Here is a 15,394-nt window from a genome sequence, read left to right as displayed (position 1 = left end):
AATAAAAAGTTATTTATTGTGTATTATTTGTGGAAGATCCAAGCAGAGAATACATCAGATATATCCTGTGATTCAAGTAGTTTGTTGTTAGAGATGTTCAAAATTGTAAGCGTTCCAAAATAACAACATATTATTAAAAAATCACTTTAACACTTTTCCTCTTTTCTCGATTGATTATTAGTTTTTGTTGTACAAATAAATTATTACAATCACTGAAAACATAGTTAGTGATAAAATAACACATTTATTAACTGAATTAATAATTTGCAATTATAAAAATAACAGTTATCCAAGAACATTCAAAAGCCATCTCTTTAAATTAATTATGACATTTTCAAGTAGAATGACATTCTAGTAATGTTTACATATCCACACCAGTGTGAATTTTACTACACGTAATTTGCCGTGTAAAGACAGAAAAAGTAGGGATACACGTAAAATATTTGCGAATTATGTACCCATAGCCTTAATTCTGTATTATTAATTTGTGAAAATATATATGTTAAATTTATTGGGTGTGTTATATTTTTACAACTGTGTGATTTACTTATAAACATATGGTGGTGGGTTGTATATAGATGAAAATTTATAAATTGTGGAGTTGTGTGAATGACGATATCAGTAATTTATATGTATGTTATGGATAGATGAAAGTGGTTTGATGGGTGAAGATGAAACAACATCCATAACATACATATAAATTACTGATATCATCATCCACACACATCCACGTTATATAAATTTTCATCTATATACAACCCACCACCATTCTACATATGACTATTCTCACCCTATCTATTCAATCTGTCATTACCAACATAACACTCATCTATAGTAAAACCAAATCAAATGTCTAATTTTCTTTCTGGGTCCCGTTCATGTTCCATTCTCATTAATTTCCTCATAGACGTTTCATACCCACCCCTCGACGGTTTGGTTTTTAAACCCTTAGGGATCCGGGCAGCCTGCGGGGGCTTTAGGAATTAGTCGCCTAAGTTTGAGCTTGTGCTTTCTTAATGATACATCCCCCTAGATTATTTAAAACTTTTTTACAACTCAGTCACCCCCATTTTGACCTCTTTTTAAACTTACACAAATTCCAACAGCCACCAATAAGTTAAATAAATTCGATAACTTTAAATCAACACAAAATTGCTTTTTTAAATGTTGGGTCTTTGACAACAATATTTGTTTACTGACTTTAGTTGTCGAATATAAACATTTGTATAATATGGTTTGCCTAACCACCTCCACTGACAATATACGTGAATACATTGTTAACTACAACATCTAGAATACTGTATTTTAAATGATTATTTTTCACAATGGAGTGAGTGTTGTTACATCATTTCTTATTTTAACTAGCTGTACACCATAGTCTTTAAATATGACAGGTTAATTTTTCAACTTCCTGTGGAACTGTCACTTCTGTCATGTCATCGTTCAGGAGTCTCCATTTATTTCATTGTCACTTGCTGCCTTACTGTCACTATGTCAACAAGTCAAACCATAACTCATAAGTTACATGGGGCGTATTAATGAAATATTTCTAACATCCATGCTTAAGTTAGCAATTTAACCGACGTTTCCTTGACGAATTACTTGTAAAGGGCTTCGACCCACATATTTTTGTAAAACTATATCTTCGTGGGTGGCATGTAAATTTCACGTGAGTGTAACCTACAACTTTTCTTAATCGTAATCAAAATTTCAAAATCTTTGCAATATTTTAGCAGGTTATATTCATTTTAGGTAAGCACTGATGATGATTGGTCAACCAATCGAAAACTAGTTCTGTGATGTAGCCCTTTTTAGGGATTTTAAATATATACCTTTTATAAAGGATTTTATTGTTTTTTGTATTGCATGGTATACAGCCAACTACAGGAAAAAATTTTTTGTTCCTTTTAAGGTTCCTTTTGATCTTTTAAGGTATATTTTTGGTTGCAAAGTAGCCATATTACGCAGTAAGCATGTAATTATAGTGTTTAAGAGTGATGTTTAAAATATTCCTGGATATAACATCACTCACCACAGGACTCCCCAAGATACGTGGGTTGCTTTGTTCGGAGGTTATAATATCCTGACATTACGGCCAGTAACTAAATTTAATGGTATTTTGAAGGATGTCAGAACTAAACCGTCAATGCCCTAGGAAGTATGTATGCGTAAGTAGTGTTACTCTAGCCAAAAATGTGAAAAAAAAGGGTTCTCGCCCACTTGTCTTGGTGGCTCACGCATGTCAAAAACCTGTAAGTATAAGCACCGTGTAATTTTTTTAACCTTAGTCAAAAACCTAAGGTTTGTCTTCATTAAAATGGTTATATTTATTTCAGGTAAAAAGCAATGATGATGAAATTTTTAATTCGAAACCTTTGTGATGGTGCCCCTTAACAAATTTTAAATAAAATATACAAGAATTCATGCTTCTCGTGGATTTTTTTATAAAAAATAATATTAATCTAATAGAGTCTTACCGCAGTAAAAGCCCAGCTCGCTTTGCAACCTGCCAGTTGGTTTTTAACTCCTAGTACTGCTCCTTTTTCGCGCCAATCTATTTCATCTGGAACGTCATCTGTGACCTCTACAACATTATTTATATTTGCAGGAAACGAATCTGAAATTGGGCTCGTAACTCTGGAAATAAACTCTTCTGAAGTAAGATCAGCGAATTGATTGACGCCTATGTAATATTCTACTTCACCATTCTGGTAGCGATTTTTATGTTTCTCAATTCTTTTCAGATTATTAATGAATATGTTAAATCGGTATTTTTCATTTGTGATATCGTAATTTTTCTTGTATATTTCCTTAAATAATAATATGGAGGGATATTACCAATACAAAAAGATTTTACGTCTTCAAAAAATATTAAACAATTTTGTTAGTAAAACTCGCTTTCTTTTATCCGCGATTTAACTTAATATAGATTTAAAATTCATTCATAATATACTACTTGTTCGCTATATGCTAAAATAAAAGCAGCTATAGTTGTTAGAAATTCTGGATGAAAAATTAATGTAATTTGGACTAATAATTAAGAATTCTATTGTTTATAGTTTATAGTGTATAGATACATTGTGTTTTGTTGTTTACCGTCTGCAACATGTGGCATATTATCAGAAAGTGTTTGATAGAATAAAACATGAAGAACTAATGGATTAAACTCACTTGGTCTAGACAGCCAGGACCGCCGTACAATCAACAATATCTATTATGAACAAACTGCAACTGTTATAGTTAAGAATTACTTAACAGACGGCATAAACAAAAAAGAGGTATGCGATAGAGGTGTATAGTGTGTCTCCAATATTATCAAATATAAATATTCAGAAAAGATTATGAACCTAGCGCTACCTGATATAGACTTGGGAATACTGGTAAATGAACGACTAAACAACAAAAGATACGATGATGAGACTGGCATTTTTGCAGACAGTCTGAAAAGTCTACAGACACTTGTTTTCAGGGTAGCAGAACAACTACTGGTTTGACTACTGTCGAGTTAAAGTATAACTATTGTTTATAAACTTATTATATAAAATCAACTTACTTTAAACTGCTGCCATTGCCTTTCATTAGCAAGACTCTGCATAACAATCAACAACGTGACTAATATTATTGATTTCATTCTGGTGTCTCTGTAAGACAAAAATAATTAACCAAACTATTGAAATTTAACGGTAACTTTTCTTTAGGTATCCTAAAATCTTTTTCCGTCCCGTTATTATCAGAGCTTTGAGTTTTTTTTAACTACATAGATACGCTGAGCTTGCTTTAGATATCATCAGTGACAACACAACCACAATATAAAGAGGGACAGTAAAACCTCTTCCATGTCGGCACTTTGATCTTAAGAAGTAATACCGGCAGTACGCAATTGGTAATTCACCAGTGGTGGATGCGGGTTTTCCCTGTTAAAACCCGTACGTACCTGAGTGGGGCAAAAGCGACTGGGAATATTGTGCGGTCGCTATGCGCGACTAAAGATTTTAATTCCAATTTTTCGGAGTGTGGTTCTACTGTCCCTCTTTTGGGGGAGTGCATTTAGATTTTTACTTCGGAAAAAATCAAACAAGATGAAACTTTTTGTAATTTCATTAAGAAATGTTTAATAAACAACGTATCAAAAAGTTCTACTCGAGAAGTGGGTGCTTCATTTTTTATTAAACAAATGAACTACGAAATTTGATGTTTTTTTAAATAACTCCGAAAATATAAATTTTAGCAAAAAACTGACTTGACCATTGTAAAATTCAGAAAATTTTACAAAAAAAAACTTATATAAAGATTTTTCTAAAATTAAATCTCTAGCTTCTGTAATTTTTTATTTATAAAGCTAAAGTCACCCTTCTCACACACATTGGCGCACTGCAAACTAGCGTTGGAAGAAGTGCACGGTTGAGTTTTTTTAATGTAATTCTTTAACTAATGGATCAAAAGAAATTTTACAAATTGGACATGAAAGAAGACGAAATAAGCTATCTTATGGTTGTAATAAAAAGAAATAAAATATATGGACATAAGTACGGTGTGGGCGGAAAGTGAGACTTACATGAATTTTGTTTAAAAATGATTTAAAAATGTGTAACTAATACAATTTTACTTATAAAGCTCTCTAATTTGCACAACTTACCTCTCAATCATCTTACTAAACGATGTTTCATTCAAAAAAAAATTTCAAAAATTTAATTCAAATAATACGCTGTCTCAAAAAATGTAATTTTTGAAAACTTCGTAGTTTTACAGAATTCCCACCAATTTAAGACGGTATTACTCAAGTTTGAATAAATCTAATACAATTTTTTTGATATTTTTTTAAAGCCTAGGATCTAATATTTAAAAAAAACTGAACTATTTTAGTTTAAAAATGAAATAAACAATTTCTTTTTGAGAAAACTAAGAAAGATAACAAAAATGTAATACAAAAACCGAAAATTACCAGCTGAAAAAATGTATATACAGAGTGATCAAAACGTTTTTCTGTAAAACTTACCTAAAATTAATTTAATAATAAGCTTGAACAATAATAAACGTTCAACAAAAAAATTTTTTTTAGCTCTTATACAGTATGTCTGCGTAACTTGGAACCTATTGATAACTTTTTTAATATTAGTTTTACGAAAAAAAGTTATTCCTTATAAAATAATCTGCATCATATATAACATAAGATGCAACCATCAAATATCAAATTTTATTAATTTTGTACGAGGTATGTCAAAAAATATGAATTTCACTCAAGAGTAAAGTACCTTTATATTTCACAATATGGCAAATTTTTATAAAGAAAAGTTGTTTGGAATTAAAAACTATGTTCCAATATGTAATTATATCCTTCTAATCGAAAATTTGTTTTTTTTTTAAATATTGTTTCAAATTAATTATACCAAACATCATTAAATTTTTACTTATTATTTATGATAACTGATGTATTATTAATTTTATGAAGAAAGTTATTCGTCATAAATAGCTGTGCATGGTTTATCACTTAATATGCAAATATAGAATATTATATTTTATCAATATTATACGAGGTATTATGTAAAAAAATTGCATAAAAGTGTAATTGCAAATTGACACATCGTTTTTAATTCTGAACAACTTTCCATAATAACAATTTTCAGTATTATGAAAAATATTAGTCGGAGAGATAGAAGCGGATTTTGTGCGTGATAAGTAAAGACCGGATTATATGTTCCTGTTTTGACTGAAATATGTGCATATATATGTCTGAAATATGAGTAAAATATGTTGAAAATATTCCCTAAAAGTTTAAAATATGTTACAAATATGTGGAATATGTGAAAAACATTTTAAAGTAACAAAAAAATATGCATTAAAAAATGTATAAACGTTTTATTAAATAACGGTAAGTACATATATTGACAAAATTAACCTAAATATACCAATGTATACCTATCTCGTACCTATTACTATTATTTACGTTTCTACATTTTATTCCTTCTTATAAAAACAATTCACAATCAAATGTTTTTCAATATGTTCAATGGTACAATTATGTCGCCTATCCGTTAGTAGTCATTGTATGTTGAAAAGCTTTGTTCAACATCAACTGATTTGATTGGTGCAAATTTTAAAACATTAACAATCCCCGCATTTAAATTGGTATTAACATCAAAATCGCCACAAATAATTTAGTTTGCTTCCTGTAATAATAATTTCAAATCACTATTTTTTTGTAAAGTTTCAATACATTTTTTATTTATTGATTGTCCAATTTTTCCAGAAACTTCTTCAGCGTTTTCCTTAAATTTCTAAATTAAATTAAGAGACTCTTGTAGTGGAAACGATTCAGTATTAAGATTGAAGATGGTTTTATAAACAAATTTATAATTTGTTTTAATAAAACAAAGTTCATTGTGCAGTGATCTGTTTTCTAAAATTGATTTGCATTTTGAAATCGCACCAATATTTGTTTCTTCAAAACATAAAATTAGTTCTTTTATAGGGAGAAAATGTTCCGCATAAAAACAGGCAGCTTTTAAATATGTTCCCCAACTTGTGATTATAGGCTCCGGTGGCAAAGGAGTATTTGGTAATTTTTCTTTATATATCTGAATCCTTAAAGGCGATTTTAAAAATATTTTCTTTACCTTGCTAATTAAACTATTAACTGTAGGCAATGAATTTCGAATTTCTTCCGCCCCTCTGTTTAGACCATGCGCCAAACACGTCACATGAATTAAATTGGGATATAAAACTTTTAGTTGTTGGCCAGCTTTGGCCACGTATGACGCAGCATGGGAAACCATAAGCAAGATTTTGTTAGTTGGAACAATGTCGGGAAGGAAAATGTTCATGAAAGCATCCTTTATAAACCTAACCATTGTTACATGGTTAACTGTGTTAAGCTGTTTACAGCCAAAAATATGTCAAAATATGCCAAAATATGTCAAACGGTCGAAGATATGTTCAAACCATCAAAATATGTTAAAAAAACGAAAATATTCTAAATATGTAAAATTAAATTAGTGTCAAACGCCTTTAATTATCATAATTCGTCCACATCCTGAAGCGTTTGATTGTATCTTTGATGGTTATCGATATGCAAAAAACATATAATCCGGTCTTTAGTGATAAGTAATATGGAAAAACTATACTGGGATATGTTGAATTAGTTGTGTACATGACTTTCACCAACGACCGGAAACCAGAGTTGGGGCCGAGGGTAATTATAAGGGGTCAAATTCGCGGATTTTATTATTTTTTTTATGACGCTCATGATCGAGATAGTGCACCAAAATTTGGGAATAAGTAGGTCATGACGTAACTAAGTAAAATCTCTAGGGGCGGAACGCTGCGTGGTTGACAAAGGGGTGGGGGTAGGGGTGAATATAAAAAAGATAAAGGTTTTTTTGCGACGTTTGTGATTGAGATAGCGGACCAAAATTTGGGAATAAGTAGATCATGACATTACTAAGTAAAATCCCCAGAGCCGGAAACCAGAGTTGGAGATGAGGGTAGTTATAAGGGGTCAAAATCGCTGTTTTTATTATTTTCTTTTGTGACGCTCATGATCGAGAGAGTGCACCAAAATTTGGGAATAAGTAGGTCATGACGTAACTAAGTAAAATCTCCAGGGGTGGTACGCTGCGTGGCCGACAAAGGGGTGGGGCAGGGGTGAATACAAAATATATAAGGGGTTTTTTTGCGACGTTCGTGATTGAGAGAGTGCACCAAGATTTGGGAATAAGTAGACCATGATATAACTAAGTAAAATCCTCAGAGCCGGAAACCAGAGTTGGGCATGAGGGTAGTTATAAGTGGTCAAAATCACCGTTTTTATTATTTTTTTGTGACGCTCATGATCGAGATATTGCACCAAAATTTGGGAATAAATAGGTCATGAGGTAGCTAAGTACAATCTCCAGGGGTGGAACGCTGCGTGGCCGATAAAGGGGTGGGGGTAGGTGTAAATATATATAAAAAATATAAGGGGTTTTTTGCGACGTGCTAGATTGAGATAGTGCCCCAAAATTTGGGAATAAGTAGACCATGACTTAGCTAAGTAAAATCCCCAGAGCCGGAAACCAGAGTTGGGGATGAGGGTAGTTTTAAGGGGTCAAAGTAGCAGTGTATATTATTTTTTTGTGACCCGGCACAACATTTGTCCCCCACGCAGCGTTCCGCCCCTAGAGATTTTACTTAGTAATATCATGATCTACTTATTCCCATTCCCAAATTTTGGTGCACTATCTCGATCACGAACGGCAAAAAAACCCCGATATATTTTTATACTCACCCCTGCCTACCACCCCTTTGTACCACAAGCAGCGTTCCGCCCCTGAAGATTTTACTTAGTTACGTCATAACCTACTTACTCCCAAATTTAGGTGCACTATCTCCATCATGAACGCCACAAAAAAATAATAAAAAGCGCGAATTTTACCCCTTATAACTACCCTCGTCCGCTACTCTGGTTTCCGCCTCTGAGGATATTACTTGGTCATGTCATGGTCTACTTATTCCCAAATTTTGGTGCACTATCTCAATCACGAACGTCGCAAAAAACTCCTTAATTTTTTTTATATTCACCCCTGCCCCACCCCTTTGTCGGCCACGCAGCGTTCCACTCCTGGAGATTTTACTTAGTTACGTCATGACATACTTATTTCCAAATTTTGGCGCGCTTTCTCTATCATGAGAGTTACAAAAAATATAATAAAAAACGGAATTTTGACCCCTTATATCTACCTTCCTTCGCCACTCTGGTTTCCGGCTCTTGGGATTTTAATTATGTATGTCATGGTCTACTTATACCCAAATTTTGGTGCACTATCTCAATCATGAACGACGCAAAAAACCCCTTATATTTTTTATATTCACCCCTACCCCCACCACTTTGTCGGCCACGCAGCGTTGAGCCCCTAGAGATTTTACTTAGGTACGTCATGACCTACTTATTCCCAAATGTTGGTGCACTATCTCGATCATGAGCGTCATAAAAAAAATAATAAATTCCGCGACTTTGACCCCTTATAACTACCCTCGGCCCCAACTCTGGTTTCCGGCCGTTGGTGAAAGTCATGTACACAACTAATTCAATATATCCCCGTATAGTTTTTCCATATTACTTATCACGCACAAAATCCGCTCCCAGCTCTTAGACTATATAGGTATTTTACTCCTAACTGAAATTTTTATTTATTGACATATCTTGTACAAAATTCATAAAAATTGATATTTTATGATTGCATTTAAAGTTTTAGAATATGCAGAGCTTTTTACTAAGAATAACGTTTTATTTATGATCCCATTGCAACAATTTTTTGAATATTGAAGAGATAGATTTTGAATAATTTGTTCTTTCTTTCTAATACATTTTAATTTTTAATATTATTGTGAAAATTATTTGTTTATCTTTTTTTTAAGAATGAAATTCCATATTTGTTTGATTGGATTCTACTTGTCTTTCATTTAAATATCCGCCATTTTGGATCCGCCATTTTGAAATTTAAATTTTTAATCTTTCATTCATATTCAACAACCTGTTTAAAATAAAGACAATAAATGTTTTAGAAAAATGTTTTTTTTTATGTTCTTTTTAGAAAATCCGCATTTTGGATCCGCCATTTTGTAGTTTATAATGTTAACATTTAAGTTAGGTTTATCAAAGCTCTCAAAAATAAATATATGTAGAAATAAATACATTTTGTAAAGAAATTTTTTATTTCTAATTCTATTTTTTAAGTTATCCGCCATTTTGGATCTGCCATTTTATAATTGAAATTATCAAAATTTGATTCAGGTTCAGCAACCTCCCAAAAATATCCACATATATGTAAACAAACACGTTTTATAAAAAAAATTCGGATTTTACAACTGCTTTTTAAGGAATTTTAGGAAAAAATCCGCCATTTTGAATCCGCCATTTTGAATTTGCTAATTGTAATGTCAGATTCGGGTTCAGCATAATCAAAACTAAAATAAAAACATTTTTTATCAAAATAAAATGTTGAATTCACCCATATTCTTAACATAATTTATACAAAAAAATTGTTATTGTTTAAAAAAATTAATAAACAATTAGCGGCGAAATTTGTGAGTAGAACTTTTTACTTTAACATATTTATAAACTAACAAAAAAAGTTTTAGAAAAATATAACCTTGTTTGATTTTTTCCGAAACATTGTATCTTTTCGTTCTAATTGCACTCCCCTATTTATACTGTGCCACAACCCTATTTAGTTTACATTCCTTAGCGTCTGTCTGCAGGTATTTCTGTTTGTATGGAAAAGAAAGTTGATGAGAAATTGTATAATATTTTTAACATTATTTTTAACGCACGTACGCAATATTTGATGCGTAATATACAGAAATCGAGGTATTAACATATTATACAAAGTGTTTCATTAATGATTGTCCATATCATAACTGGAGAAACCTTAGCACAAAATATGAAGATTTAACCCAAAACACTTAAATAAAATATTCTTCCTTACCGAGATGCAGAGTGTTTTATTACAAATATTCTAAAATTATTTTAGCTCATTATTTTAACACCTTCTGTATAATTCTTCGGGCTCAGTGGAGGATGATCTTCATTTATTGAAACACCAATAGCACTTAGATAGTTTATTGTTAGCGGTAGATACCAGGGTAGTTACCCTGAGAGAACGTTGTGGTACTGATATGTGGCTTGTACACGAATTAGTTGAAGACTCTATAATGAAGCTACATGTTGAATGTAATGAATGAATTTAGAGGCACATCTGGCCTGGTTGAGTTGATTCTAATGAATGATTCTAAAATGTATATTCTTTCTCAGCAGTGGCACCACTATTGGTGTCAGGCCACGCGCTGAGTATGTTTACAAAAAATATTGAGAACAAAGAAATATATTCGATCATCAAATTAAATATGCAGTTACCCGAATTATTGTTTACAAATTGCAATTCGTGAACTAAATTAGAGACCCGCACATGTAATTATACAATAACAAATTGGTTCATGTGATATACGGGGTGATACAATTATACTGTTAAATATCGGATATGAATAATGAACGTTTGATATTTGACATACTGCCCGGGCGAAATAAATCATAACGAGACGTCATACAACAACGCTTACAATGATAATGATAAATTATTTATAACATAATAGATTAATGTAATGTGTAATGTAAAGACACCAGTCTTTGAACAAATTATCAATACTCCAACTGCAATACCTTAGATAATAATATCAAAATTAAATCTGAATCAGAATTTAAATCAACAACATTCAAGTCAAAGTTCCGATTAGGTAAAGGTAAATTAAAAGGTATTGAATGGGATATATGTTTCAATGTGTGTTAAGTATTATATTATTATTGTATTCTCTTATTATTATAATCGTAGTATTGAATTGTAGTATTAGTTATTTTATTAATAATATTAACGAATTTTACGACGAGCTCTCGTTCTATAATTATATACGTAATATTTAATTGTATTTTATTTTATCCAAACAACTCGGCTAGTGTTTGTTGTTCTTGCAGAATCTCGATATTTATGTTTTTGTAAAGTAATGTCTCCTAAGCGCTGATGCATTTAATTTATTAATTCAAACCAGTCTCGAAATACATAAAGGTTATTAATTATTTTTATTATTAGACGGTTGTATTATTATGTATTAACTATTGAGGTCACCTTTGTATTGTCTTTTTTGCTGACCATAATTGAAGTATTAGGTTATCAACCCTGTAGTTGTGAACAAGAGTTGTATAAGTTTTGTTGAAAAGTGTAAAATAAAGTGTAAATAAAATCTACTATAGTTAGTAGATTCCTTGGGACGGGGCAAAAAAAATCCCTCCATTTGCAGCGTTATAGCTGCTTTCAAAAAAATATATCCTAACTCCATAATTCCAAGTTCCTTTTGCTTATTTTATCCATCATGTAAACAATCCATTGTCGTGCTAGATCTGCAGAACTCAACCGAGTGGGATCCGAACTACCACCCTAGGCATTCCTCTTAGCATCCTCCCACACGACTTAGTTTTCAACCCTTAAGGTCAATCCCTATCTAGTTTGCATACATTGCTGAAAAAACTTGCATCAGGCACCGAATTCTTCTGTTGCTCACGGTGGTTGTAAGTCACCCGAGTCCATTGCCTGTTTCTCCCACTGTTAGTATTTCTTCTTTGTTGAGCCTGCCATGCTCCTCTATTATTTTGTATTCTAATTTTATTCCGATAAGTTCTTCTTTCATATGTTTCATGTTTATTCGTATTTGTATAGTTTATATAATGATTGCTCCTCGTATAATTGCCTCTTTCGTATTTATTAGTATTTTTGTAATATTTTTTTTGTTTTCGTTTGTTTTCCAGTAAGTTTAATCTCGATACATCTTCGTCTCATGACGTCTATTTTCTTTTGTATTTCTCTAGGTTTTGTCACGGTACATCTTCGACTCCTGTGGTCCGTATTGCTTTGAATTTATGTGATCACGATACGTCCTCGTGTCACGTCTTCTATTTTCTTTTGCATTTCTGTACCTTTTATCCCGGTACATCTTCGTGTCACGTTTTTCTTTGGCGTTAGTACTGTTGCAGTTTCTGTTTCTGTATTTCCCTCTTCCTTCAGAGTTATTTTTGTAATCCTCAGGTATTCTATGTTTACCTTTGTTCCGTCGATCGACGGTTTTTTACTGTATTGTATTTGTGTCCGCTTGGTACACCTCTTCTGCTCCTTTATACCTACTGTCCTTCGGCATTTGCTGGAGACTTTTGTTTTGTAATGCATTTGTGTCCGTTTGGTACACCTCTTCTGCTCCTTTATACCTACTGTCCTTCGGCATCTGCTGGAGTCTTTGTTTTGTAATATATTTGTGTCCGTTTGGTACACCTCTTCTGCTCCTTTATACCCACTGTCATTCGGTATCTGCGGGAGTGTTTTGTTTTGTAATGTATTTGTGTCCGTTTGGTACACCTCTTCTGCTCTTTTATACCTACTGTTATTCGGTATCTGCGGGTGCCTTTTGTTTTGTAATGTATTTGTGTCCATTTGGTACACCTCTTCTGCTCCTTTATACCCACTGTCATTCGGTATCTGCGGGAGTGTTTTGTTTTGTAATATATTTGTGTCCGTTTGGTACACCTCTTCTGCTCCTTTATACCCACTGTCATTCGGTATCTGCGGGAGTGTTTTGTTTTGTAATGTATTTGTGTTCGTTTGGTACACCTCTTCTGTTCCTTTATACCTACTGTCATTCGGTATCCGCGGGTGTCTTTTGTTTTGTAATGTATTTGTGTCCATTTGGTACACCTCTTCTGCTCTTTTATACCTACTGTAATTCGGTATCTGCGGGAGTCTTTTGTTTTGTGTTTGGACGAGTGTTTCGTCACCCTTTGCCCATGTAATTGCCCTTGATAAGGAGCTGAATTGTACTGTATTGTACAATAGTCATAGTAGGTATTATGATCTGTTTGTTGAGGGCTGAATTCCTTTCTTTGTGTCGTTCCTGACACTATCCATCCCAGTTTTGTGTTTTGAATGAGTAAGCCGTTACTTAATGGTCGATACAATCCATCAATATGTAACTACATTCTTTGGTAGTACTAGCGCCTCTGTTTTCGTTATAATACTTCCTGTTTATAAAGTTATTGCATTTCGCACATTTCTAATTTTTTTATTATTTAATTAAACAAATTCTCGACGATGACGAAATTGCAATTTTTGTATTTATAACCTATGACACTGACCTCGTTGTAATATTGTCTGCTGTTAGTAGCTGATGTAATGCAACTCCTGCTAACGGGTTATGTTTTGTGACATTAACTTAATTATGTGAAATATTATTGCAACAGAAACTATTTTTATTTTACATGTAGGTATTTAAATAATTTTGCACTGTTTTTCAGTTACTTATATAAGGATTTTGATTTTAATTCAAGCGGCTATTTAAATTAAATTCAGTCTAATTATTTAAAATGTTTGGTAAATGTATATAGCTACGTTAAATATAAATTAAAATTCTTAGTAACAATGTTTAAGTAAAATTATGAAAACGTACGTATTTATTAACCACTTTTTTTAAATAAAAATACCTATAATGATAAGTTTAGATTGCAATGTTGAATGATTAAATGTTTTCAGAGTGAAATACCTTTTATTATTAATAGTTCGGTAATTTATGTATACGTAACATAATTTAGATTTAAATATAGACGATTGTATAGAGTGGACTTTTTATACTTTGATTTTATTATTCAATTTGCAATACGTTAAATGTTGGAGAAAATGCAATTTGTTCAAAAACTTGTTTTTGGTTTTTGGACTTTGGTTTGTTTCCATTTCTGGACGTTGTATCTCTCCTCTGGTTGTGGTTTCTGCTGTGGATGCCTTGCTGATCCCCTGTTTATAGTTTCTGTTCTGGATGCTTTGTTGATCCCCTGCTTGTTTCAGTATCCTAACATGTGTAAACAGTTTGTCAAGTTTGATCAAAAAAATATTGGAAGGTCTTAAAACAATGGGCTAAAATCATTTTAGAATATTTGTAATAAAACACTCTGTATCTCAGTAACGAGGAATATTTTATTTAAGTGTTTTAGGTTAAATCCTCGTATTTTTTGCTAAGGTTTCTCCACTTACGATATGGACAATTCTTAATGAAACACATTGTATAAATGGTAAATAGTTCTATAAAAGTGGTGAAAGGTAAAAATTTTAATGTGTGAGAAAATGTTTATGTTCTCATTTTGTTGGGAATAACTGAATAATGAGAGATAGGTATACCAAATAATAATGCGACATATAAAATAAATTTGTTAAAGGTTTTATAACATAGGTATTACTACATGACCGCTATTATGATGATTACTAAGTTTATCTTCAAATATTGATTTTCCGTAAATTAGAAATAATAAAAAGAACAAAAAATGTTTTTCATGAGAGAAAAACAAAAATTATCTATAACTTACCTTAGTACTCACTTTGTCAAATCTGATCAAGAGAGTATTCGGCTATAGCAGGTAGTAAAAAAGCAAAACTATATCTTATCTATGCAAAGAATTTTATCACAGAAATTAAAATTCTACCTATCCTAGGAGTAACTCAATATAAAAATTAATATTTTCATAGCAACTGCAAATCTATTGTACTTATTATATTATAACTAATAATTATATTATGTCACAAAGTGCAGATATTAAAAATATTGGCGATTTAAAAAAATAAAAGTACAGGTATTTTATTTAAAATCTGTGTTAAAAAATTTTAACTATTTATAATGGGAGATAAGCCACAATATTATTACAAAATGATTTTTATTAACGTTTCGAAGCCCAAATCGGGTGCCGTTGTCAAAATACAAAATACTATTAACATAAACAAAAATGTTGTTGCTTAGTAAAAAAATTCTTCTAATAATTTATTTAATTTGACTCATTTAT

General features: G+C 31.7%; 1 protein-coding gene across 1 annotated transcript in view; it reads right to left on the bottom strand.

Annotated features, from left to right (window-relative positions):
* The window catches only part of LOC126881858 (cathepsin L-like proteinase), a 28,386-nt gene extending 13,421 nt beyond the window's left edge, over positions 1–14,965 (bottom strand). The window contains exons 1-3 of the mRNA XM_050646477.1: positions 14,924–14,965; positions 3,554–3,641; positions 2,478–2,810 (exon numbers count right to left, since the gene is read on the bottom strand). Coding sequence (XP_050502434.1) covers positions 2,478–2,810; positions 3,554–3,631 — 411 coding nt within the window. The 5' untranslated portion in view covers positions 3,632–3,641; positions 14,924–14,965. The remainder of the gene's footprint in view (positions 1–2,477; positions 2,811–3,553; positions 3,642–14,923) is intronic.
* Between the last annotated feature and the right edge of the window lie 429 nt (positions 14,966–15,394).

This window comes from Diabrotica virgifera, chromosome 3 (genome assembly GCF_917563875.1).
Source record: "Diabrotica virgifera virgifera chromosome 3, PGI_DIABVI_V3a".
In the NCBI taxonomy this organism is placed as follows: domain Eukaryota; kingdom Metazoa; phylum Arthropoda; class Insecta; order Coleoptera; family Chrysomelidae; genus Diabrotica; species Diabrotica virgifera.
Note: the sequence above shows the minus strand (reverse complement) of the source record. Positions and strands in the feature narration are given on the sequence as shown.